The sequence below is a fragment of the Carettochelys insculpta genome, chromosome 8 (assembly GCF_033958435.1).
Source record: "Carettochelys insculpta isolate YL-2023 chromosome 8, ASM3395843v1, whole genome shotgun sequence".
Classification (NCBI taxonomy): Eukaryota; Metazoa; Chordata; order Testudines; family Carettochelyidae; genus Carettochelys; species Carettochelys insculpta.
In genome coordinates this window covers 13,376,502-13,404,401 of record NC_134144.1, presented here as the reverse complement: position 1 = coordinate 13,404,401, position 27,900 = coordinate 13,376,502, and the positions used below count along the sequence as shown (strand labels likewise).

The 27,900-nt window shown below is 40.4% G+C and overlaps 1 protein-coding gene across 1 annotated transcript; it reads right to left on the bottom strand.

The window, feature by feature from the left end:
* Positions 1-260: 260 nt before the first annotated feature.
* Positions 261-26,344, bottom strand: TMEM237 (transmembrane protein 237). The gene is made up of 13 exons (XM_075001550.1): positions 26,059-26,344; positions 23,493-23,524; positions 21,008-21,018; positions 20,336-20,392; positions 18,202-18,315; positions 17,030-17,150; positions 15,204-15,364; positions 14,145-14,268; positions 13,303-13,494; positions 8,761-8,834; positions 8,054-8,147; positions 5,760-5,881; positions 261-3,840 (listed from the first exon to the last, which is right to left on the bottom strand). Exons 1-13 carry the CDS (start codon positions 26,086-26,088, stop codon positions 3,773-3,775), a joined length of 1,200 nt encoding a protein of 399 aa, XP_074857651.1. The 5' UTR covers positions 26,089-26,344; the 3' UTR covers positions 261-3,772.
* Positions 26,345-27,900: the final 1,556 nt, after the last annotated feature.

The window sequence follows — 27,900 nt, the reverse complement described above, 5'->3', positions numbered from 1 at the left end:
CCACCACATTCTTCTGATTTATTTTTGAAAGAATGCTTTGTGTGTAGATGCTCCATGGGCTCTTTTGAAAGAAGCCCCTTCTTTCGAAAAAAACTTTTGAAAGAGCTTGCCAGTGTAGACGCAGCCTTGGTGACTTTAAAAAGTATCACCATCACTCAGACCATACATAGAGGTCTAAAGGTTAAATTTTGGCACTCTGCCTCAGAAAGGTTGCTGACCCCTGCCCTGACCAATCACATGCTTGAAAGTTTACAAGCCAGTCCTAACATATTGTAACAATTCTTTGACCAACTATATCCCACCACCTAGCAAAATTATACAGCAGACAAATAATTAAATAAATACACAGAGACCATACAAATTAACATAGAACAATGAACACCACAAACACAAACCAATATAGAAATGAGGGTTTCAGAACTACAGCTATTAACAAGTGAGTTCTTGCCAAACAGAAAACTTGCAAATTAAATTCTTCAAACTTTCTAGCATCTTTCATTTATCTGAAGATGTTAGATTGGATAGCCTTCTTAACAGCCTATTACCTTATTTCACTGTGACTGGTGTGGAATGAGAGTACGTGACCATACGCCTCCCAGCTTATGGCTGCCCCAGGTGATTAGTCAAAGACTTTAGCAAAAGAACACGGTTCAGACTCTTACAGGAAGACACTGCCCCCACACAGGCAAATCCCTGTACAATCTCCACTCTACTATCCTCATGCAAGGCCAACCATAACTTAGTTGTATGGATTTATTTTAGAGATGCACATGCAACATCCATAAAAACAAATACTGGAATTAACATTTTAAAGCAGCAGAATAGATTCTCTAGAAGGTTGCCTACACTTATTTTTAATTCTGATGACTATTTTAGTCGTTTTCAATGTCCTTATGAAAGGTTATACAAAGCACAAGAGAAAGTATCATGAACTGTTAATGCTCCTGAAAGGGGCTTGACGGACATCATTGAAAACTCTAGCTCCTCCACAAGGAGATTCAATATCAATGCTCCATTAGTGTTTCTTACCCTTCTTCTGAAAGTCTGTAGGTGAAAGAGTAGCACCTTCATAGTGACTGACCCTTTGGTCACTAGCTAACCCTGCCAAGGGGCTTTAATTGTAAGAGTATTTTTGTGCAGAGGAAATGTCTGTAAGGAACTGCACAGACTACTGTATTCCCCTTAAAACATACTTATTTGCATAATTTTTCACTAAAGAGAATTAAACAAGTGCATACACTCGTGCACAATGTGTGCTTTACTTCCTTATACTTCCCTGAGAAATGGGTTCTCCTTCCCAATTTTAATGTAATTGTTTATCAACAAGTACTAAGTTTTCTTCCTATGAGAAATCTGTTTGAATTTGTTCTTGTTTATCTATACAATAAAATGGGTATTTTATTACATATACACAAATCTTCTATTATTAACTCTAGGAAAAAGCTTCCTTCCCAATTCCTATACTTATTAAATGTAACATGAAACTATGTGATGTTGCTAGGAGAGAATGCATTCACTATCAAGAAATATATATTACAGAAACCATAGTAATATGGCTGAGCTCCACATTTCTTATTTTCAACAGTTATGAACAATACTAGCACTGTAATATTATTCATATTACTTTTACAATGGCCAGGTCTGAGGTAAGAAGAGGTCAAACTACTGAACCCACACCTGGTTTTTAATACTTAAATCTTCTCTGTAGAGAAACTTTTGGGAGTAATTTTGAAAATACCAAAGATTAATTTCATTTGTCAAAAAGACATTGTATTTAAGCATTTATTACATTGTATATGACATATGGCTGCCCAATTGCCATCTGGTTTCTTACTGTACATATTTACTCCATTTTGTAATATTCTGATGTCATAAGGACTTCTGTCAATAAAGTAAATGAAAAATTTGAAAATGTATTCACATCTCTTAAGCAAAACCACCTCTTTTAAATTATGCTCAGGCCTTGTCTATAAGTACAGTTTTGTTCACAAAATAGTGGAGATGTACACACTGCAATGCTCCTCCCACCAGTTTAACTTTCTTGCTACCATGTAGATTGAAGGTGTAGAGCTTTTTGTGGGAAAGTTAGATCAACAGTGTCAGCATAAATGGCTTCCAGTAGATGTTCAAATGCTGCTGTCTGTATACCTGGCTGCAGGGCATCTGTTCTTCCCCTTTAAAGCACTGGGAATTCTTGAAATTCAACATAAAGGGCTCACATCACATATTTGCAGATGACCATGGAGACTCATAAGAACATATTCCACACACTGAAATTGCTGGATCTGCTGGCTCTCTCAGGACAGGAGGCTATACACACTCCCAGCTTTGCTCCAGCAATGGGAGCTTGGATACTTACAGGAAGCCTTTTCATGGCATGTTGGAGAAGGGCTATGAATGAGTCATGTATTGATGCTATGAGACGATCAAGGAGCTAGAGCAGGCATACCAGAAGGCAAGAAAGTGCTATATCGAAGACCTGACATTCTACAAGAAACTGGACACCATTATCTGCGGCAACTCCACATCTGCTGCCCACAGCCCTGTGGATATTTCAAAGGGCTGGGGACAGCAGGCAGCAGATTGAATTCCACAGATGCAGTGGCAGATAAGAAAGTGGAGTTGGAGGTGAGATGGGACAGGGAAGAGTCATCCAGTACCATGGCAAGTACCACTAGTTCCTTTTCAGATTTGTAGCAACTAAAACACTGCATGCTCAGCTGCCTTATGTTCATTACACTGCTCACAAGGCTAGAGAGCAGTAATGAAGCCATGATTTCAGATGGAGATGGTAGGTGCACAGTTTACAGGGACCATTGAAAAACAGCACAGAATGTAGTTAGACATCCATGGAATGATGTTACAAAATACTGTATCATGGGACGGGCCCCACAACCAAGATGCACTCTGATCCATTTCCCATTCCTACTCCTCTTAGCAGCAGAATTTGTCCAAAAAGCTAGCTACTCATGGTGCACTACTCTCCTTCTCTCAAAATGTTATAGATTCAACTGTGCATGACACAGGGAGCATTATGGAAACACACACAATGTTGTTATTGCAGTTTATGGTCATTGGTGACATTTGTATCAACTTCATCCTGTGTTGTAGACATAGGCCTAGACAACATGCCAGCAACTAATTTTTCTACAATTAAAACAGATCACCCCAAAGGACTGCTGTTTTCTCTCTAACTTTATATTGCCAAAATAACTTTTATTCTATTTTTCATGAGATGACAAGTGGTTTTAGCTTTAAAAATATTTAACCATGTCCTAACAGATGAACTGATATTAGCATCAACACCCAAATGTAGCTGGATGAAGATAAAAACCAACAAGCAGTCCTATAGCACCTTAGAGACGAATGAATTTGCCACAGGACTTCTTATTTTTGAAGCCACAGACAACATGGCTATCCCTCTGAGATTAACAAACAAATGCTACTCACAAAAACATTTGCCCATCCGATCTTTTGTATCCCATCTGTCTTCCCATGCTATCTAGGTGGTGATGCTTACCAAACTAGTTTTATTTACCACAAAAGACTTACTTTTTCAGGGAAAAATAAAACTAAAATGCTTTATAGTCATGTTTCCAAAAATCTTTGGAAATTTTAAAAATACCATAATTAAAAGATCCATGAGAAACAAATATAACAATATAGAAAAATACAAATTTTGTTTTATGGAAAAACATTATATATAGCTGCAATCCATATAGGTAATAAGCTGTCAGTCTCAGCTACAATATGTGAAGATGCATTTTCTACACTACGACTGGACGTTGGGGCCCTTATCCAGCTGAGGAAATTCTTCTACTTCAGCATGAAACATCAGTTCTGGAACAGAAAGAAAACCAGTGTTTCTAAATGCTTTAGTGTAAAACCATATAAATTATTGCTGAATATTTTGTCTTGCTTTTCTCAGTCTTCCTCTTAACTGTCTTTTAAATAGTAAGAAACATCCCTGCCCCACTAAATTGCAATTATACTAGTATGATAAGGAATGTTCAGTGCCTGCAAACCACACAACAGCATCCTTCATTTGGACTAGACACATTTATCAAAATTACATATTGTGAAATTAACTAACCAGCCAAGTCGACACTAGAAAGTTTTAAAAAATACATTAAAATGAAAAAGTACAAATCAATTTAGAATGCTATCAATTTTTATCCATCTGGCAGCACATTTAGCTGAGAAAATGCATACTTCAGCATATGGCCAGATCTACCATATTTGCTGATGCTTCTCCATATGCTTCATGTGGTGATTATTTTGCTCAATGAAGTATGAGCTTTTTAGACTGTTTTTGAAAAGTTTTGACTATTTCAAACACACCAAAGCAAAGATATGAGATGAACCTTTTCAGAATTTTTCTCTCAAAACTTGTAAGACAGTATTCTCTAGTCAGGGGTGAGAGCCTGGGAACACAGAGGACAATGTTCTGGGTTCTGAGTCAGATCCTGCCATTAGCTCACCTTGGATAAGTCAATTTTACTTCTTTGAGTCTCAGCTTTCCCATTCCTAAAATGTTTTTTCAATAATATAATACTATTACATATTGCTTGTAATCCAAAGATTTTAAAATCCATCTGAATTTTTGCATTTAATCTTACCTCCAACACACCCCTCCCAACAGGGATGAATGACACTAGGAAGGAGATAGAGGACAGCAGGGGTCCGAGACATATAAAAAGTTGTCTAATAATGTTGTAAAACAGCTTGAAGAAACATTTTACAGCTGCATAAATCTACCAGATGCTATCACAGATTCTCTTTTTGTGTGTGCGTGTACGTGAGTGAGAGACACACACACCAGTTAACATGTAATTAAAATCTATGCAAACTACATATTCCCTAGATCAGCTGTGTTATGCTCAGTACAAGTCTGGAGGAGAGGTAAAGGTGGCATTAAGCTTAATGCCACCCTTTGGTTCCTTATCCTGGCATTCATGGGTCTTGGTCAAAGGCAGGAGAACAGCATCCTGTGTCTGCTCCAAACTCAGAGAAGGTACTGCCCTGGAGCTCTGGAGATGGTTCTGTGATACAAAGCCTGCAAAATTTGAACTAAACTTGTGATTCAATCACCACATAATAAATGACATACTATCGCTGTGTAAGGGAGATTACTGGACTTGGACCACTGGACAGAGGTACAGGGAGAGAGTAGATGGATAGGAAGGTTTAGGTGAAGACTACTCGGGCCTTTCTAGTCTGTTGAAAACAGTTTGCTGCCCCAGCTCTATTGTACATACATTCAGCAAATGTCATTTGTGAAATGTGCTCATTAAAAAAGAATATCGTTTTCTAAAATATAGAGTACATAATTTTCAAATGGTTTGAACTTCTGAATAAATATCATGTTTCCCTCCAAATAGTACCATGTTCCAAAACTTATTTTGTGTTAGCTAATACAAACTATTGGGTAGGTTTAATTGTTGAGTGAAATCACACAGGAAGAAAAAATTGATCCTATATCATTAAAAATGAGTGCTATTTCTTCAAACTTGAAAAAATTGGAAGAGACCAACCAAGGACAATTTCATTTGAAGAAGTGAATTCTTTGGAAAGATGAGTATTCAGAGGGAGAGAGAGAAGAGGAGGAAAAAAAAGGATTATAACAGGAATGTTTTCATCCATAACTGTAGCACTGATACACTTGAAGAACCAGCTCTGAACATATCACAAAGTAGATCTGGGAAAATCTGGACCAAAAGAATGTAGTCTCCAATCTTCTAGGTCTAAATGTTCCATACCTTCACTGTGATCCAGCTCCGGTCGGTAAGATAAGAAAAGCCAGGATAGCCCAACTAGAAGAGCCACGACCAGATTCACCACAATCCATGGATGAAGAATCTGTTCCTCTGCACCTGCAGTCCTAAGCAAAGCATTAGATACTTATTAGGGGACAGATAATTAGGCCTAGCCTGCTGTGTATACATTTTTATTTTAACAATTTACACTATGTAACACTCTGGGGGCTAGATGCTTTAACTGGCAAGATTAAAAACATCTAACAAAACCAAACACTGAATAACAAACGTTTCTCACATCATGCTCTAAAGGCTTTGGGGTCTGAAGGGCTGAGGAACAAAGTGACTATCAAGGGCTACGAACCATCTGAGAAGCCCCACTACCCAAGCATGGAGGAAGCATTCATATTAGATCTCAACACTAACCTCTTTCCCTGTCTGGGAGACAGAAAACGAGAAGTAGAATTAAATGGTCAAATGTCATCCTGTCAAAAGTCTAACAGGAGACCTCAAAGTTCCATTGTAGATAAATTAATATTTTAAATAATACTTGATGATTTGGAAAGGAGAATAAGTAGTGAAGTAGCAAAATTTGCAGAAGAGACTGTTGTAATTATGATTGTGACAGAGTGGCATGTATGTTTATCAAATTATAAATTCTATTTTCCTTTGTGTTGAACACTTGTCTGATCTTGCCTAATGGCTGCACTCCAAACAGCCGTCTTGCCTTGGAAAGGAGGATGACACCTTGCTGAAGGATGGTCTCCAAGAGTCAAGAAGATCAGAGTCTGGGACCATCAAATTTTATTCTCTTTCAACTACTGGCCCACCCTTGAAGGAGCAATGATCCTTCTATGCAAGGGACAATATGTCAGCAGTATCTTCTTGGTCACGGTCTTTTTATATAAATAACGAATCCCTGTGTTACTGTATAATAAAAAAAACACTTTTTTTTAAACATTTTCTTAAATACATATCTACATAACTGTTTGCCGTATTTGGTACCATTGTATTTGCAAGAGGATAGACTTTCAAATAGTGCCTAACTGCACCCACTTCAGGTGATAACGCATTAACAAATTTTCAAACAACTAGGAGCTAAGAACCAGGGGGGCAGTATGTCTCCCCTGTCATGGTCAGAAGATGGCACCATTGAAATTATAATTCAGTAGATTTTTTACAAATATAATGGCACCTCCCCCCTTACCTTTCTATCACTAATTTGCCTATAGAATGAGATTTTATTACATTTGGCTACCAGACTTCCTGAAAGCAGAAAAGGCAAGAAAGCCAAGCAGTAGCTTGTGAACACATATGACTCCAGAAAAAGTTCAAAAGACAGCTTTCGGGTCTGCCAGCTAAAAAGACTTAGAAGCTGGAATCTTGACATGTGATTTTGCATAGTCTTTGCAAATAAACAAAACTGCATCACAAAAAAATACCAAACTCAGTGAGGTTCTACTTCTAACAGGAACTTCTCCAGTGCCCTGAAACTGGACAAGTTTCTTGCGTGAAAAGTGTATGACATGAACAACAGTCATTTAGGTTTGGGGTTTTGTAGTTGCAGGTTGAGTTTTAACAGCTGTACCCCAAATGAAAATTTAAATATTCATGCAACACATTAAGCAAAAAGGAAGAGAAAAAAGGCAAAACACTTAAAATGAAAAAGTGAATTTTCATCTTCATAACTTTCCCATATCTTACCCCCAGCTTTTAAAGTGAAAAACTCTGTCTGGAAAATTTATCATATATCTTCATGTGGGACTGAATTTTAGGTGAAAGTTCTCAGGATGAACCAACACCTGATATTTAAGATCTATTCTTTCTGAACAGTGCTCGTCGCCACTGGCACTCATAAATACATCTCTCGTCTATCACAGCCCTTCTTAATTTGCTGGACAGAATCTCCTCCAAAAATGACATTGGCACTCTGCAGATTGATCTACAGAAGGAAACAAAATATGCCGCCTCCATGATGTGCTATTTCATAGTTTGGTTATTTCCAAAACTGGGTCCCCAGGACTTACCCAATCAAGATATACAAATAATACTTTAACCATTAGACACAACAATCCCTCACAGAGAGTTGCCAAGCGTTCTCAGTTCACAAAGTCAACAGGGGCTCAGTTTAAAGTCTTAAATGCAGAAATATTAGGAATTGTTTAGACCACTTTTAGCTGTATATGACTGTACATCACTAAGCCACTGTTGAACACTCTTACATGGTCTGTGTCATAGGCACTGCAAGAAAGCGTTAAGGATTTAAGATTAAAAATAATGCTATCTAGATTTCCTACCAGAGGCTCCCATTCTCCGAAGGTGGTGTATAGAGGTTGATTCTGTCACTTGTCATCTGCTGGCTCAAAGACAAGATGAGAGCAGCAAAGTATACTGGGAGAAATGGAAAGAAATTTGCAGCTTTCACTAATCTCACATGCAACACTGTTGAGTCACAGGACCAAGCTCTCTCTCTCCTTCTCCACTGTCTCCATCATCATAGAATATGCTGCTCATTTCTACTGCCCAATTTTCTTCTCCTCCAGCACTCTCCTTGACCTTTCAAATCTGCCACCTGCCCCCTGCTTTCTGCCTTTCTGTCCAAGTCTACTAACAACTTGCTGGCTAAGTCAAAGCGGTGTGTCATTGTTCTTGTTCTATTTGGCAGATGTGCTGCATTCACAATGGGAGAAAATAGAATTATAAAAAGAAATGAAGAGAAAAAGGAGTGAGAAGCACTAACAATCTCACCACTTATTTCAAACTTTTACATGGGACTAGCTGGCGAGACATTCAGCTCTTTGACCCTCCACTTATCATCTAACAGACAAAGTAACAATATTTAACATAATGTAATTTTTTTAAAAAAAGTAGAGAACAATTATGGATGAAATTTACATTACTAGTACCGGAAATTTCATGTTTAAACTCAGCCTTAAAAACATGCCAAGATGCATATAGGCTGTAATTATTTGCTACTGACTGTTACGATCTACAGCGTACTCACAGAAAGAGGCTATGGCTGCTGGGTCCAGGGTGAAGAGGCCTCGCACTGCTACTGATGCTTTAGCCAAATCAATCCTGAATAAAATATAAAGAAATGAAGGTCACTTATTTATAATCAAAGTTCTTCAAGGTGCCTGTGTGTGTATGCTGACAGGTACTGTGCTGCCTCTTGTGGTAGAGCCTTCTTCCAGAAACGTAACCCACAGCATTCTCACACCCTACCACACTTCCAGTGGCTACCCTAGGCTACAGCTGTTATTTCAAAATAACTTGGCTGTCATCTACAGTACGTGCACAATATTTCAGAATAGATTCAGACTAGCAGGTGCCTTATTTTGAAATCGGGAAGCCTCACTGCAGAAGTAGCACCTATTTCAAAATAGTAACAGAGAGGAAGCCATGCTAGTCTATACACTATCAAAACAAAAAGCAGTCAAGTAGCACTTTAAAGACTAGCAGAATAGTTTATTAGGTGAGCTTTCGTGGGACAGACCCACTTCTTCAGACCATAGCCAGACCAGAACAGACTCAATATTTAAGGCACAGAGAACCAAAAACAGTAAGCAAGGAGGACAAATCAGAAAAAGATAATAAAGGTGAGCAAATCAGACAGTGGAGGGGTGGGGCGGAGGTGGTCAAGAATTAGAGCCAATTAAGGCTTAATCTAATTCTTGACCTCCTCCCCCCCACCCCTCCACTCTCTGATTTGCTCACCTTGATTATCTTTTTCTGATTTGTCCTCCTTGCTTACTGTTTTTGGTTCTCTGTGCCTTAAATATTGAGTCTGTTCTGGTCTGGCTATGGTCTGAAGAAGTGGGTCTGTCCCACGAAAGCTCACCTAATAAACTATTCTGCTAGTCTTTAAAGTGCTACTTGACTGCTTTCTATTTCAAAATAAGCACTACTCCCTGTCTTAACAGCACCTATAGTCACTACTTTGAAATAAGTGCTGTGTGTTCAGACTATGTATTCTCAAATAGCTAAGTACTATTTCAAAATGCATTTTGTGTGTAGTAGCCCTATTTCGGAATAGCTATTCTGGAATAGCTCATTTTGAAATAAAGCTGTTATATAGATATAGCCCCAGAGACCTGGTCCAAGACACACTTACTGACAGTTCAGTCTGCAGCTCTGCAAATCTCAGCCACTGGACCCTGCCCGAGACAAGTGAAGGAAGAAACCACAGTGGAAGAATTAAAGCAAATACAAGAACTTTTGCTAATATGTAACACTCAGCAATGCATTATTAAGTCATTGATATATAGTCTGGAATTAAACTGTACTGTGATGGGTGTGGTCACAGAAGACTCCTTTGGATATGGTGTGCTGATCAAGCCACTGAAACCCTCAATCTCACCCTCTTGGACTTTCCCAACACCTTGTCCTAATGAGCCAGATCCTCTGGTCTCCTCCAGCAAAGGCACAGAGCTGGAGTAACTGAACTGATGGATACATAGGAAACAAATCAAGCCTGGGTAGGGGGTTGCAGCTTCTTGAAGCCATTCGGTTGCTTGTTGGTGGCAGCAGTCCCAGGGCAGAAACTTGCATCTTAGAATTAAGATCCAATGCATGATCAGGTACAAAGGAACTAGCCTCACGACCTTACTTGAGAAAGAGGAGCTCCAGTACCTCTCCCTATCCTTGTGGTCTTTTGGAATAAAGATTCTGCAAACTGAACGCACTGTAACTAGGCCTGTATGCAGGAGACGTGAAATGTACCCACACCCCCATGCCCACTTTCTCTCCCTTCCACCCTGCTGTACTGTGCACAGGGAGCCTGCAGAGCATGGTGGGAGAACCCAAGGCACCCGGCGAGGTAGGTCCTTGGCTAGCTCCCCACTAGAGAGCTGGCTCCTGAAGCAGGGAAGGGACTACATTTCACAACATGACCTGGGCTGCTAGAAACAAGAAAGGGAGGGGGAACGAGATAATATTGTTTTTCTCTTACACTATTACAGCAAGATCCCAGAAGGTAATTCCTATAAAACTTTTATTGCAGTAGACATTTTTAGTATAACAGAATCATTTTACTAATCACTGTTTTCACTCAAATGTTCTATTAACCTATCTTATTCATACTCAATGAACAACTAATTTGAACGCCTTTATATATAAAAAAGCCCATGTTGTTTACATTTACAAAAAAAAAAGCACACACATCCCAGAAATTCCTGCATATGGGCCTAATAAGAGAGGCAGTCCTTCTCCAAGGCATGTAAGGCAATTCATGTGCTCACTGGATAGAGGGGAAACAGCCACACAGGAAGTGCACCTCTTGATTCCTCCCATTTCTTCATTTGCCTCCTAACTCAAGAAAAATACTAACACTCAAACTCTACTTAATTAGCTAATCTAACTATTCCTAAGAAACCCCAAACAGACTTGAGTGATTCATATCTGACGAGGTACCTGACTGGAAGGAAGTGAGGTACAGGTTCAATCTCCCTGGTCTGGCACCCTCTCTAACAGTATAACCAACATTGTTTCTCTCTAGCCATACTGAGAGGTTCTTCTGGCTCTTCTGCAGCCAGAATAAAGAGCAGCAGCCACTAACTGTGAAGCTACAGGTCAGATACTCACATTCCATCTACATTTCAGTACAACAGTATCATATCAGGCTATTAAGAACAAGACCCATCCTAACACTACCCACTGTTACCAGATAAAGAAACAGATCTCAAAATGGATAAAGAAAACTTAGTTAACAGTAGTTCATCTGGTAAGCAATGACTTATCAATAGCTGAGGTTGTGGCATCACCATTCTATGACTGTCTTCGGTTTCCTACTGTTTTCTGTATAATCTGTCTGGTTTGTAATTGCTGCCACCTACTGTATAATTAATTTTGCTAGGTTTAAAAACAGTAAATCGGTTACAATTGGTTAGGTAATTCTGTTACAGTATATTATGATTGGTTAGTAAAATTATAATAAAATAATTGGCCAAGGTATAGCTAAGCAGGACTCAAGTTTCACTACCTAGACTGCGACAGAGAGGTAGCTGTGTTACTCTGTACTCCAACACCAGAAATCAGCAGAAATGTAGCACTTAAACTAGGGTCCAAGAAGGAAAACGGACGGAAAGGAAGGAAAGAACATCAAGCCGGAAAGATGGAAGATGGAACACCTTAAGGGGAACTCATCTCCCACAATCCTGAGGTACAGCAACCAGCATCCAGAGAGTGACTTTGTCCCAACAGGGGAGGTCTGCCTACCTTATCAGGACTGGTGAGCACGACACTGTGTGCTTAGCATGTATTCTGCCTTCTTGGTAATTGTAAATAAATAGAGAATAAGAATATTACTGTGTACATCTTTTTCGGTGGCACAGACCCTGCATACCCACAGGGAATTATGCCCTGAGCCCTAGGAATTGGGTAAGGGTGGGAGTTTAAACTAACAGAGTCACTCCTTAAGCCCCACGGATTGGGTAAAGGTGTGTGTCCCCTTGAGGGTGGAAGGGATAAGAAATTTGTGCGGATAACACGTTGGGGCCTGAGCAGTCCCAGACCAGGGATTTTGCCAGATGGGGAGGTCAATTCTATCCCCCTTCTGGCCTCTAGCCCCTGCCCGGGGCTCCCCTCCCAACTGTTGACCATGGCTTCCCAACCCTTTTTCCACCATGCAGGCTCCCAGCCACCGGCTCTCAGCCCCAGCCACTCCTCCCCAGCTGTTGCTTCCTGGGGCCACGGCTTCCCACCCAGTCTCAGCCATGGCTTCCCAGGGCCACAGCTTTCCAACCAGCCCCAGAGATGAGCTGCTGTAAGCCACCGCTCCCCGGATTGGAGCTTTCTGTGCAGCCCTGGCCATGGCTTTCCCAGGCCATGGCTTCCTGCCCAGCCCTGGCCACTGCTCCCCACTGCTGCTCTGAGGCCCAGGCTTCCTTGCTGCTGCTGCTGCCCTTACCCACCCTAGCTGCCAGACCAGCTGTGTCTGCCCTGCTCTGGGTTCTTGCCACTGGCTTAGCTGGCCTCTCCTCCTCCCAACCCCAGAACACTCTGGTCCTGGAAGATCCATGATCCAGTGCCAGATAAGAGAATGCTGGATTTTGGAGTTTCAATTTGTAGTAAAGATGCTCTTTTCCTATATAACCTTGCCCTCAGAACACCAGTGATCCTGACAGAAGGGACAGGGGACACAAAAGCACTCTAGCTTGCACAGGAAGACGAAGGATCCACCACAAGATGTGTACCATAAATGTGTACACAGAGCCACTCAGGGAAGAAAGCGTCAGGTTAAACAGTGCAGGGAGACAGGAGAACACTATCTTCTTTAGTACTTCACCACTCTGTTATTTTTGCAAAATGCATGTGTAAGCATCTTTTACATTCACTTAATGTAAAAAATATACTGCATAGAGAGGATACATTTTCTTTTTTCAAAGGTACAGCAGGGTAGAAACTAACTGCAGCAAACAAAATCTATAGTACACTCTATCCCAGGTGAGAGAAGAGCCACAGAAACAAACTTTATGATTAGATGACTTTAGAAAATACATATAGCATATAAAATGATGTAAGTTATACAAATGAACAAACATGTTACCTGTCAAAGGCTGAAATCGTGCTGATGGCCAGCAACAAGTAAAGAAAACTCTGAGCAGGATATGCTAAGGCCTTGTATTGCTGTAGCATGTTTGAGAGAGTGGATAGCTGGTTTCCTGCTAGAATATATATTACAATAATGTTCCATACAGCATAGCCAGCAAGGAAGCCATGAGTGAAGAGTCCCATCACCCTAAATAGATAAGGGATTGTTAGTGTCTTCACAAATAGCTGTAATCTCAGCAAGAGTTAATGCTCTAGACTGTCACAGAATCCTAGAAGCTGGAGATGGAAAAGACCTATCCATTCCATTGCTGTCAGGACAGGAAGGTTGTTCCTTAGATATTTTCTAGTGATTTCTCCAGTCTAGTTTAAAAAGTCCCAATCAATGGGGCTTCTATTTCTACATTTAAGAGACTTCTACACAACCTAAGAAGTCTTACTAAGGAAAATACACTGAAAAGCAGTAGGTGCTTGTATTCAAAAAGAATCCCTTATTTTCTAAAATTATACATTTATGATCTTTCCTATAGTTTAAATTCTGGTTGCTATGCTAGAACTTTTTACCACTCCCTTCAGAATTAGGCACTCTCAGTCAAAACAAAATATAATTAAATTTAATTTGCTAGAGTGCTGAGAAGCTTTAGGTCTAGTCCACCAATAGAACACCTTCTAGTTATTCAGTTCTGCACTCATCCAATTTTTTGTTCAGTGAGTCCAAAGATATTTATAGAAGGTAGACCAAGGTTCTCACTTTCAAAGCATTGCCCAGCCAGAGACACAAAGAAATGGATTTCACGCTATAGCGCCTTTCTTTCATCGAAATATTGACTTATCACATACCTGAAACCATGGTGCACTGAGAGTGCCACATCCCTAGTGGTCCATAAAGCCTTTACATCCATAAATACATCAACGTTTTCTGTGGTTTTAACCAATTCCGTGCGGTCAGCTGCCTGAAAACGCCCTGAAAAATAACAGCTCAACTCAGTCATAGAGATTACTACTACTTCCTCCTATTTGTACTTCAGTAATACTTTGCCCTTGTCTACATTAGAAAGTTTCACTGGCATACCGCTACCAACATAGCCATTTCTGCAGAGTGTGGTCATGTGTGTAGTAGAACAGTGTGTCCTCAGGATCGGCTTTTAAAGGACATAATGTACTGTAAGTGAGCAACACAGGTCCTCCATAATATCTCTTGGCACACTATCAAGGAATTTTTTGCACTGTTCATGAGATAATCATCACTCCTCTCTAGGACTGCTTTTAAATTAAATTTTTGCGGTCAACAACATGGACGCTGGATTGATCAAAGAATCTCTCATTTATGTTAAGAAAAGGGTTAGTGATTCTTTTGTATTCATGAAGTTTCTGTAACCAATCCTATAGAAGGGATAATGAGGAGTGGATGATACAGACAGTGAATGAAAGCACACTGACCAGCTGTACACAGGGGCACAGTGGTTCTTGGCAAAGAGATGGGACCAAATGGTGATGAAAACGCACGGTGACCTACAGAATTTTTGAATACAGAAGATCACACTCCTGGAGTTATGTTCTGAGCTCACCTCAGTCCTGCACTGCAGATACAACAGAATGACAGCTGCTTCAGTAGCAGAAAGACAGACAGCAATTGCTCTCTGGAAGCTTGCAATCCCAGACTGCTATTTGTCAGGAGACAATCAGTTCAGAACTGGAACAACTGACAGTAGGGATGGCCATCAGTCAGGTGGGCAAGGCAATTAAGAATGTCCAGATGCACAGAAGTATGACTGAGTAACGTGTTGGAAATAACAGATGGATTCTTCTCTAGCTATCTGTGGAAGGGTGATAACTGGGGCATTAACTTTTTAATTATTCTTGAAATGTCTAACATTACAAGAATGACAAATTACTTACGATTTTTTTCAACAAACACCTTGCTCACAGGCTGGCTAGCACCAGTGGGAGCAGCAAACACAGGATGTTGATCTGTTTTTTTTGTTTGTTCATCTTCAATAATGTCCTCTTCCTCCACTCCCAGTTCATTGGTACATTGTATTTCTGCTGGTCGAGTTTTCCTGTAGATAACAAAGAGAAAAAATAGTAACAGAGAGGAAGCCGTGCTAGTCTATATACTGTCAAAACAAAAAGCAGTCAAGGAGCACTTTAAAGACTAGCAGAATAGTTTATTAGGTGAGCTTTCGTGGGACAGACCCACTTCAGACCATAGCCAGACCAGAACAGACTCAATATTTAAGGCACAGAGAACCAAAAACAATAAGCAAGGAGGACAAATAAACCTGAGTCGGCTTTTATATTCAAATTCAGCACATTAACACGTGCTTTAAACCGGGATGGGAAGCTTCTGAGTCACTATAGGGGCTCATCTGCATACTTGGCTTTATCTAATTCTTGACCTTCCCCGCCCCACCCCACCCCTCCACTTTCTGATTTGCTCACCTTGATTATCTTTTTCTGATTTGTCCTCCTTGCTTACTGTTTTTGGTTCTCTGTGCCTTAAATATTGAGTCTGTTCTGGTCTGGCTATGGTCTGAAGAAGTGGGTCTGTCCCACGAAAGCTCACCTAATAAACTATTTTGCTAGTCTTTAAAGTGCTACTTGACTGCTTTTTGTTTTGATAAAGAGAAAGAGAATGACAACTGAAGCTTTAAAGCCTAATTTTACTGGTATGAAAATAAATACTGCTTACAAATATAACATTTCTTCTGCATACACCTGCTTGTAGGATTAGGACCTTTAATTCTTCTTTATGGAAGCATAAAATCACCGTAACACCACCCCACCCCCAACAACAACTTTTAATATGTTACAATTTTGTGGCAAAGCACTCAGGTGGGAAAAGAAAGACATGAAAAGATTACTATAATACTAAAGACTGCAGAAGAAAAAGTCATAGGCTAAAGAAACTGACATCGTTAGGTGGAAAGAGAAGCCAAAGGGTTTTAAAGGAGAAATATTCAGAAGCTGAAGGAAAGTGGAGATAAAGTAAAAGATGGATAAAGTAAAGATGTTCTGCCAAAGCTAAGAAATAAGAGGGAAAGTTAAAGAAAAGCAGAAATCGGATGACTGGTTTATATCTACACTATGGATGCCTAATTAGGTCAGTCAAGGTGTGAAAAGCTGTGACCTCTGTCCACCACACTTGTGCTAGCATAAGCTACTAACCCTCTTTTAGTAGGATAACTTTTTTTTAATTTATAAGAGGTGGTTTTATGACATCAGTGCAAAGCACAGCTTTGACAGTATTACTGAATCCACACAAGGATGCCTTTTGCAAGGGTGATATAGTGGTAAATCCTATACCATTAAAGCATTTTAGTTCAGAGATAGCCTATTTTACTTCAGAGATAGCCTATTTTACATATTCTGATTTATTTTTTTAATTTAAGTGACTTAAGTATTATATTTGTAGTATGGTCACAATTGTAGTGTAGCTTTGAAAAAAAAAATAAATTAACGGACAAAATAATAATTAATTGCCAAAGTCTACCTTAATATTTCTTAATACTAAGTTTTCAATCCATGACCACAGTGAATGCTAAAGAAACAAAGTTAGTCCCTGAACCTACACACATTTATACATATGTTCATCTTCACATACCGTGATTAGTTCTAGAGATGTTATGTCTTTGCAGGATCAGGGCCTTAAATATCAACATATATTAATATACAGCCAAATGTATTGTGCAGCAAGTATTACAGGGCACCTTGGAAGATCTCACTTTGTTTTTTTCCGATGTTTACGAATCACTGTTTCTTCAGAGGGCTGGGGATCCATGCCATTTCCAGTCTGAAAAAAGGATGCATCCGGCACATTCTTCTGGGTGAAAGAGGTTTCAGACTCTGAAGATTTAAAAGAAAAACGCAAAAATGATCTGCAAGCTAGTACAGAACAGGAAACATGCAATGAGGCATTTGTATGCTATAGTAACAAAAAGCACCCTGTTCTGATGTTCAGCTAATACAAAATGTTAACACAGTCAACTATTATTCTCCACTTCCAAAATTCAATGTGTCCACTAACCTTGGGACAATTTTAACCTATTTATCTTTTAATATATTTCTAACAATTAAGCTATTGTGATTGTTTGCTGCAATATAGTGCCAGTAAACTGAAGTAACACTTTCAAGTGCTTCAAAGGCAGCTTTCACAGCAAGGGCCCACGTGATGTTTCTCACATTAAAATACAAAATCTGGGATTGGTTGAAAAAAATTCTCTATTTTTCACTCAAAAAATAATCAAAATTCTTATGTTATTTTCTTGTGATGACATAAAATAATCCTGCCACTACTCTTGAAGCCTTTTAGTAGATCTAGACATCCTGACGTATTTCTTTTGGACTTAAAATAGCTACCTGAACTATACAATATTCAAAAAATACTACAAGATTGTTCTAATGTATGCCATTGTTAAAATGGGCATTCAAATTCAAAAACTATCAATAATTAAACATTGGAACATTAAACACTCCAAACTCAGGAAATTCCAAAACGTAAGTTTCTACCAGAGCATTGTTTTGGCTCCAATTCACAGCATACATGCATAAATTTTGTGGACTCAATTACAAAAACTAGCATCAATAATAAAATATGGATCATATTTAACAAGATACACAGAAACAGAAGATTATTACACAGGTGCAAGACAGCAAACTTATTGCAGTAGAAACCTGAATATCCAGAACTGCATTTTGGTTCCGTGTTGGACTTCTCAACCTAATGCTTCATTGACAAGAATTTTCCTTGACTCCAAGGAGTTATACCAGAGATGACTTGGACCTGTACATGCATGTGGTTCTAATGGTTTAAGAAATATAAACTTAGGAAGTGGGATAGTGAGACTTTATGCTGCAAAGCCTAATTCCATCTTCCCGCCTGTCACTCTCTACGCACCAGGAGGCATTCTCTTCTTCTTGCGTTTCCTTTGGGGTGGAGCATCCGGAACATCGGGAGTTAGAGGCTCACTACTCTCAGATGGTCGACGGACAGCTGAATGAACAATACCTTCTGAAAACCAAAATAAAAGGAAAAAAAATTCAGTTCAATGATAGCGTGGGTCTTCCTGGGAAGGAAACTAAGTGCACTTTTTCATATTTCCTCTCCCTCTGTTTAGCTACTTTGTGGAATTCATATTGAATATGCTTTGTGGACAAATGCTTCTCCCCTAGGAGATATTAAAGAATACCTGACAATTTTAAAATCTATTACAGGAACAGGCATACTAGTTTTGTGTTGAGTCCATTCAGAATTCAGAGAATTTTGTAAAATGATCAATTTGAAAAGCATCTCTTGGCCATCTGACAAAGCGAGTCTTTGCGCACAAAAGCTTATGCTCCAAAATATGTTAGTCTATAAGGTGCCACAGGACTTCTTGTTGCTTTTGAAGGTACAGACGAACTCAGCTACCTCTCTGATACTAGTATTAGGATGATAATTCTAACTAATATTGCTTCAGAAATAAAAAAAAAATCCATGATGTATAAAAAGCCTGTGACAGGTATGGAAATTTCCTACAATACCTTTGGGACATCTTATTGAATCACTTCGGAGTCCACTGTATTATAAATCCAAGTTTATGTACTATTGTGGGATTGTATGTAACTTCTCCCATGGAAACAGATGTGTTAAATCCTGGGAAATGCAAGGTACATCAAAGGACTATTTTAAACAATATAACAGAAGAGAAGAAACTTTCAAGACCATCCAAATTAAGTGAGTTTCTTAGGAAAAATATAAGGTAAGGGGAATGCAAATCTCCAGGACTTAACCTTTTGAAGTTGTGCCTTGAGAAGAAAGCCACTGATAGAAGAACTTCACTGAATCTACTTATGGTTTCTGAAGATTAGAGAATCAGACTATCTGAAGGAAAGGCTAACTAATGCATAGGGGTGCTTTCTCTTACGCTGTGGCCACACTTGGACAAAACTTCAAAATGGCCATGCTAATGGCCAAATTGAAGAATATTACTGAGGCACTGAAATGAATATTCAGCGCCTCATTAGCATTAGCAAGCTGCCAGCCACCGCGCTTTGAAATTGACGCTTTCAAATGCACATGTGGCTCGGCTACAGGGGCATCCTTTTTGAAAGGACCCTGCACATTTTGAAATCCCCTTATTCCTCTCAGCTGAGAGGAACAAAGGGATTTCAAAATGTGCGGGGTCCTTTCGAAATTCCCTTATTCCTCTCAGTAGAGAGGAATAAGGGGATTTTGAAATGTGCAAGGTCCTTTCAAAAAGGACCCCCCTCTAGCTGTGCGCATTCAAAAGCAGCACTTCTGAAGTGTTGCAGGTGGCAGCATGCTAATGAGGTGCTGAATATTAAATTCAGTGCCTCATTACTATTCTTCGATTTGGCCATTAGAATGGCGTTTTTGAAGTTTATAGTAAGTGTAGACATGGTCTTCGAGAACAGCTGTGAAGAACTTGTAATCACAGAAAAACCCCACAGTGAGATTTGAAGAACTGACTGCACCCCAGAGCCCTTGTTGGAGCGTGGTATAGTTTCTGGCAAGTTTATTAGCAGGAGTGTAAGTTCTTTTATTGCTTATACTATGTTCTCTCTGTAATGCTTTCACTATAAGACTATATATACACTTGATCAGAAAAGATTGAGGGGTAACTTCTAATTGGGCAATTATACGTTTATAGCCTCTGAAAGGAAAGCAAAGAAGGCCCGCTTAAACAATCTGGCTTGCTGGGGAATCACAGTATAGGGAGGGAACTTTGCAGCCGAGAAAAAAATAACCAGTCAGGAGGAAAAGAAACACCTCTGCCAAAGAGAAGTGATGGCTGGGAGTTGGAAGCCTAAAAGTGGGTGCTCTTGCTGGGCCATGAGTGGGAAACACAAATGCAATTGCTTTGAACTGTGACAATAAGTAATGAAGATGTAAGAGCCAGGAAAACTGAAAGTTGCATTGTTAGGAATGGTAGGTATGAAATACAAGAATTCATTCATGAGAAGACTGACTACAGAAGAAAGTTTCTCCAGCATTCCGAATATGTGTTTCACTCCTGGCAGCTTCTTACCCAGAGCATTTTTTCCTTTGGGCTTCTTTCTTTTTGGACGACTAAGTGGAATTTCATCTGCAGATTGTAAAATAAAAGAACCAGTTACACACTATGTAGTAACCCATGATCTCCATCACCTCCCTCTCAAACCAGAAAAGGAGGTCCCCTTTGGAAGAGAAGAGGATGGAGGTTTCCCAACCCCTTCTCTATAAAAGCCATGACAACCCATCTCAGCAGAAGAAAGGGAAGGAAGAGGAGTGGAGAAGCAACAGAAAATAAAAAGCCTGCCCAGATTTCAACACGTTGAAAAACCACACACACACCCCCACACCATTATTATTCCCCCTACAAAGCATCATTCTATTTTTATTGATATGCAGTAGAAAAAAAAAAACTTCTTTTGCAAAGCATAGTGTCCAATTCTGGTTAGTTCACAGACTGAGAATGAGCAGAGAATGAAAAAGTCAAGAAAAGAGCAATCACCCAAAACCATAAAGCACTTTCTAAACTCTTGATCTATATACACATAAAGCACTGAATAAATAAATTGTAATAGTTAGCACTCTGCTTTCAACCAAAACAAAGTGCAGGCACTAAACTTTAAAAATAGGATAAAATTGAAAGCAATAAGAGCTGAATTGTTAAACAGAAGACTATCTGTGCACAACACTTAACACTGAACAAACTCACCTTGGCTTCCACTTGAGATGCAACATTTTCCAATTCAGTATAAAAGTCAAGTCAGAAAGGGACACAAAATGAACAAGAATATTAGTTTTGAATCAGTTACAAGTCAGAACTGTGTTAGAGATCACAAAGTAATTGGTTTATGTGGTCACAGAACTCATGGAATCCTAGGGCTGGAAGGGACTTTAGGAAGTCATTGAGTCCAGCCCCCTGCCTGAAAAAAAATTGTTTGCTGCTCCTTTAGCTAACTTCTATTTTCATGTTTGTCTGTCTTTAAGGTGGTTGTTTTTTTTTTGTTTTTTTGTTTTTTTTTAAAGCAGCAGCATTTTAAGGGGGTACTTGGATCTCAACCAAGGCCCACTTGCTCTGCAGGCACTCTGCCACTGAGCTACATCCCCACAAACTTAACCTGCCACAGAACCTTGAAAGGCCCCCTGAGGGAGTGAACTCACAACCCTAGGCTTATAAGATCAATGCACTAACCCCTGAACACTCTCTCCCCCCACAAAGAATTAAAAAACAATTTCTTCCCAGTTTTCTCCCCCATTTTTAAAATGCTGTGTTGTGCATGTGTTTCTCTTTCCAATATGGGACAAAAGCAGGATCCTCAATGGGCGAAGAAAAAAAATCCTCTGAAACGCCCCCTCCCCTTTTTTTTAAAACCAACATTTAAATATTACATGATTAAGACTGCTTAGCAATTGACAGAATCATGGTCTGTTTGTTTCTTGTGACTATGTATAGTTTCTTGATTTGTTCGCTGTTCATGAGATTAAAAAACTTTCATTTTACCCAGCTCTTTAATTGGAACAGCAAAAAGTCCCGTGGCACCTTATAGACTAACAGATATTTTGGAGCATAAACTTTCATGGGCAAAGACCTGCTTTGTCAGATGCATCTGACGAAGAGGGTCTGTGCCCATGAAAGCTTATGCTCCAAAATATCTGCTAGTCTATAAGGCGCCAAAGGACTTCTTGCTGTTTTGGAAGATACAGACTAACTCAGCTACCTCTCTGATACTTGTTTAATTGGAACACGTCTTATAACACAAATTCATCAGAAAAGTTACATGACAAAGAAGCAAGCACCTAACAAAAATATTTAGACTCCTCATTGGTGTTTATAAGTTACCATATATATATGTCTAAAAACACTGAAGAAAATTTTTGACTTAACAGACCATAAAAGATTTCAATTATAGGAAAGGAATATATCTTAGCTCAGCATAACTGAACCCTTGGAATCACCAACTCTCTCCCTGTGTCTACACATGCCCCTTCCTTTCGAAAGGGGCATGTTAATGAGCAGGTTTGAAAAATGCTAATGAGGCGCTGCAATGAATATGCAGCACCTCATTAGCATAATGGTGGCCCCGGCGATTCAAAAGCGTGGCTTTTCGAATCGCGTGCCGCCAGTCAAGATGGGACCTTCCGAAAGGACAACCCCCCAGTTTTTGAAAGCCCTTCTTCCAATCACCAGACAGGAAGAAGGGTTTTCGAAAACTGGGCGGGGGGGGTGCTTTCGGAAGGTCCCATCTCCACGGGCGGCACACGATTCGAAAAGCCACACTTTTGAATTGCTGCGGCCGTCATTATGCTAATGAGGTGTTGCATATTCATTGCAACGCCTCATTAGCATCTTTTGAACCTGCTCATTAACATGCCCCTTTCGAAAGGAAGGGGCACGTGTAGACCCAGCCTCTGTCTTTTGTATTAATATGGCAAACACAGATTTTATTATTTATTCCACACACACAAACATGCAAGGCACCAGGCTGATTTTAAAAAAGGCTCTGCCCCCAAAGTGCTTGCAATTTAAAATATAGATGAGACACAACTTTCAAGAGCAATAAAGAACAAGGTAAGTGTTAGGAAAGGAGAACAAGAGGTTAAAATTAAAAAAGCTACTGGAACTGGAGTAGGCTTTAAAAGCTTTGATGCATTTTTCCCCTCCAAATGACAGAAGCAATGAGATATTATTAAACTATTTCCCAGTCTATTTATGGCATGACATTTCTTATGTACTTTATGACGGGAAAGTAAGTGTCTCATACCCCAAGACCTCTGGAAAGTCAAAAGGAAGAGTTACAAATTTGCAAATAATTACATTTTTAAGGCACTTTTTAAAACAGTTAAAAATTTATCCTAACAGCAAATGTCCCATAAAACCATTTTTTAGCCTAACAGCAAACTTATGAACATTAGTGTGCGGCAATTTTTGAGGTGAAATACAAAACTGAAATAAAGCTAAGTTTATAACAGAAGTGTTGACACAGACTTAACCCTACTTTCACAAAAGCAAGTTTAAACTTTGTTTAGCGCACAACTGAAAGAAGCATATTTGTCTCTTTAAGACACTTAGTAAAATCTCACTAAAATCAATGACAGCTCTCAGATTTTTGCTGAGCTCATTTTTCTTAATTTCACAACTTTCAAGTACATTCCAGTGCACAAAAATTACCATATTTCTTAGAATCAACTAATCTTACCTTGGAACAGGAGGAAGAACACGGGGTGGGCACTGAAATGAAAAAAAGGTCTTCCACTATTAAGTTATGAAACTATCTCCCTTCTAAGCCCCTGCTAAGCCATTTTACAGAAACCAGCTAATTCCAAGCATGACCAACACATCCAACATATACTAAATATTCTGAAAGGCAATTTTGAATATCACATACATAAGTAAACAAAATTTACACAAATGCATTGAGATCTTGGATGGAAGATGCTATGTAGAAACATAAAGGACTATCTAATACATGTTTGATGCCAATGCCTAAATTCAGCTGTGCTCCATTTAGAGAGCTACTATAGACACGTGTATTCTCTAAATATTTTTACTTGTCTTAAAATAAATTACACAAACAGGAAAGTTAACTAATCACTCCAGTCAGTTACTGAAAACATTATATATAAAATCCTGGCAAAATTAGGCATTTTATATCAACATAGTTGCAGATGATACTGCTGTATGAAGATGTACAGGTATTTCACTAGTGAAAAATATACATTTAGAGATCTAAACAACAGGAATTAAATACTCAAATCAAACTTTAAACAATAATTAAAAAATAGTCTAACATGATAACTGCAATAAAACACCTTTTATAATAATTTTGATAATAAGATCAAAACAAAATTTAAACTATAGAATAATGAAAGCTCTTGTTAACAGACTAGCCAAAATGTAGGTCACATGAACACATCTTTTTCTCAGCTAGAAAAAATGAGGCTGCTTAGAGTCTGACTTTGTATTAAATAAGTGAATGGACATAGGAAAAAACTCATGTTCCAAAGACTTTATTTCAATTAAAAAAAATATACAGATAACATAAATCAAGGCTCCTTAGAACCCAGCTCACCACTTGTCTCTTTCCCATAGCATTCAGAGTCAGTTTTTCAGAGAGAAACTAAGCAGCTTTCTAAACCTGGCAATGCGGACTCTGACCTCACTAATCCCTCACTGAAAATAAACTTCTGCTAGACTGGATTAGCTTGTCAGGAACTTCACCGTCCCTAGTATCACACTTATTTAAGTCTACTAGAGTTTTGCCACCAACTTTCCAAATGGGTCCTTAATACTGCTTGCAATCAGAAATCCAAGAGCCCATTATCCTTTAAACACAAGAGTATTCCTCAGGCATGCTAGTGTAATTAGAACAAGTGAGATGATTTATGAGATTGATGGTTTGCAGGGCTGGCCTCAAGTTGCTGTCCCAAGTTTTAGCTTTGTAGGCATGCAGAGACAGACAGTAAGTAATATTTACATGCAGGTGGGGCTGACCCCACCAATAAACAGCCACCTAGCCAGCTGCTACTTACACTTTCCAGAAGTGTAAGGGGATTCTATACAGAAATATGGTAAAAAGTGACAAATTGTTGCTAAAGCAAGGATAAACCCAAAAATCAGTCCAATTTTTGCTTATTTCTAAACCACCCATGATGAGGTACCTAAGACCCTGGGTAACTTTAAAAATTAATATCTGAACACCTTAAAGCAATTTTATGTAACAATTCTGTATTCAATAAACATTTTGTTACCGAAGTGTGAAAGCTGTAAAGAGCTATAAAGAGATCAAGCGTTTCTCTCAGCTATTCCACAAAAACGGAACAAAAACATTAAAAACAAAAACAGTTGTTGGCAAGTTTTGTTCTATTAAAATTTCTGTAAACGTTCCAGCACTGTGATGATATCTTCGATGACTTTATTACCATTTCATACTTCAAACTGCCGGACCCAAACATTTCTTATCCCAGTGCCATGGAAAAAGTGTACTGCAATGCACTTCTCAGGGGAACTTTATAACAAAACTACCACCACCATTTTCTGTTTACAGAGCACCTTCCAAGCCAAAGTATATCCTAGTTATGGGTATCAGAGGGGTACTCCAGTTAGTCTGTCCCTTCAAAACCAACAAGAAGCCCTGTGGCACCTTCTAGACTAGCAGATATTTTGGAGCATAAGTTAGTCTATAAAGGTGCCACGGGACTTCTCATTATTCCTAATTGCAGCAACAGTGGGAGCCCTCACAGGGGCAAAGCTGCCGTGGCCGCCAGCTTTCACAGCTGTGATTTACCCGACGCAGACCTCGCTTGCTGACTGCACACGGAATTGCCACCTAACACCGAAGGTGTCTATAAGGCGGCGCAGGACTTCTTGTTGTTTGAGGCGACCGACTCACACAGCTACCCCCACCCCCCCATACCTATAACTAGGAGGTAATCGCAGAGGCCGCCCCGCTCCCCGCGGTGTGGGCCGACCGGCTTGGAGCCCAGCTGCCAGCGCGCCCAGGCCGTCGAGCTCTACTGCGACTGGGCGCGGCAAGCCCGCGCTCTCCCCCGGGAGCGGCTCTCGGCCTGCAGCCGCTGCCAAGGGCTGGGCGACCGCGGCGCAGGCGGGGAGCGCGGCCGAAGAGCAGGTCGGGGTGACAGGCCCCCCTGCCAGCCGCGAAGGGATGTTCGCTGCCCAAACGCTCCCGCCAGCCTGAGAGAACGCGGCTCTAACGGTCACAAACAACCCGCAGACGAGCCCGCAACGGCCTCCCCGCCCCTCACCGAGTGGAGGCCCCACGGCGGGCTCTCCATGAGGCGCCAAGCCCGCAGCTACCGGCGGCGGCCGGGCCCCTCCCCCGTCTCCACGACGCCGCCGACGCGAGGGAAGGGGCGGGGCAGGCGGGCGGGATTTCCGGGAGGGGCCTGGTGCTGGAGTCCCCCGCTGGGGAGGCGATGGGAGGGAGCGCGGCCTGGCGTAACAGCAGTGCCCCTTGTCCTGCCGTCGGGCAAGGCCTGGGGGAGATGTCCCAGCACTGCCAGGCCCAGAGCGTTGCCTCCCTCCCTCGGTCGCAGAGGGAGCGTCGGTTTCACAGCGGTGCTCCGCAGGCCGCCGCGCGCAGCCCCCACCCCTTACGGGGGGCGGCTGGGGGGTCCCCTACCTCCCGACCCAGCCTCGGGGACGGCCTCTCCCTCTGAGGCTGGGGCTGCACAGCACAGCGAGTGGGGGACACCGCGGTATCCCAGCAGCCCCTGAAAGCCGCAGGCACTGCAAAATACACGGAGCTGATGTCGCGCTCAAGGCTGTCCCGTCTCTCCCGCTTTCTTTACACGGGGCCGAGTGGGGGAACCCCCCCCGCCCCCCCAGCGCTCAGAGGTGGCCAGCAAAGGCCGTAGTTGGAGCCTGTGCTCTTTTACCAGTCCTATTTGCTCATCTGGTGCTGTTGTGATCCCTCCGGCCCACGCGAGGTTCCTGTGGAATCCTAGAGAGGGAGGATCAGAAGGGAGAATAGGGGTTTGCACACCCAGGTGCTGGTAGAGATTACTACAAGGGCAGATAAAAATTATCACAGAAGAAAGGGTTACCCGCAGCAGAAATCCAGCCTGAGAAAAATAAAGCATGCCTCTTGGTGCACTTCTCAGAAACATCTGAACAAAACTCCCAGTATAGAAGTCTAATGGTGAGAGCTTCTGTCAATGGCTCATATTCCCCTGTCTGATCTGACTTGTTTTTTAACTCTTTTGATGCCTACTATTGATAATGGGCCATTTCCACCTTGCTGAATAGACCTTGTCAGCTCTGGCCCTCCCTTTTTCTAGAACTCCATTCTTTAAATACTCCTCTGAAATCACCACCCCCGCCCTCATGCATCTGATGAAGCAGGTCTTTGCCCACGAAAGCTTATGCTCCAAGTATCTGTTAGTTTATAAGGTGCCACAAGACTTCTTGTTGTTCTTAAAGCTACAGACTAACACAGTTACCTCTCTGATAACAGTATAGATATAGATTCCCTGTTCAATGACTGAATCACACAAGCTCTCACAGGCCAAAGTACAAGAAGGACCAAGAAGGTCAGAAAGAACTCCATATCGCTTGTCAAATCCAAAAACTATTTTCTAAATCTACCATTGCATTAAAATGTGTTTTTAATATCAACAATTAAATTTTAGCTGAACAAGTTAGTAGGTGCAGAAGGAACTGTGAAAATAGAAAAAATAAACCCCGAAGCTTTTCTTTAGAATTACAGATTCATCTGATAAAGTGGGTCTTTGCCCACAAAAGCTTATGCTTCAAAAAAATCTGTTAGTCTATATGGTGCCAGGGCTCGTCTTGTTTTGTGGATACAGATTAACACAGCTACCCCTCTGAAACTTGTATGTGTGTTTCTTAATTCTAATAGACAACATTACCATTTGGTATACTTATTTCTTGTAATGGTGAATGACTGGCACAACGCTTACATTAGAAAACTCAGGCAGCATCAAACACTGGACACTTTGGAGGTCCACAGTCTTGCTTTCCATAACTTTGGAAGTAAAACTTTATAATAATGCTTTAATGTTGTAATAAATCTGTTTCAAAGCAATTTAAAACAATCAAGGAAAAGGAAGTTACCAGTTTTTCCA

What these genes read in the sequence shown, in the direction of transcription:
- TMEM237 (XM_075001550.1), bottom strand. Translation starts at nt 26,088, where the DNA reads ATGGAGAGCCCGCCGTGGGGCCTCCACTCG. An exon ending in GAAGAAGAGAATGCCTCCTG is followed by an intron (nt 17,151 to 18,201) that starts GTGCGTAGAGAG and finishes TTAAATCTTCAG; the next exon opens with AGTCTGAAACCTCTTTCACC. An exon ending in AGCAGCCATAGCCTCTTTCT is followed by an intron (nt 8,148 to 8,760) that starts GTGAGTACGCTG and finishes CATTTCTCCCAG; the next exon opens with TATACTTTGCTGCTCTCATC.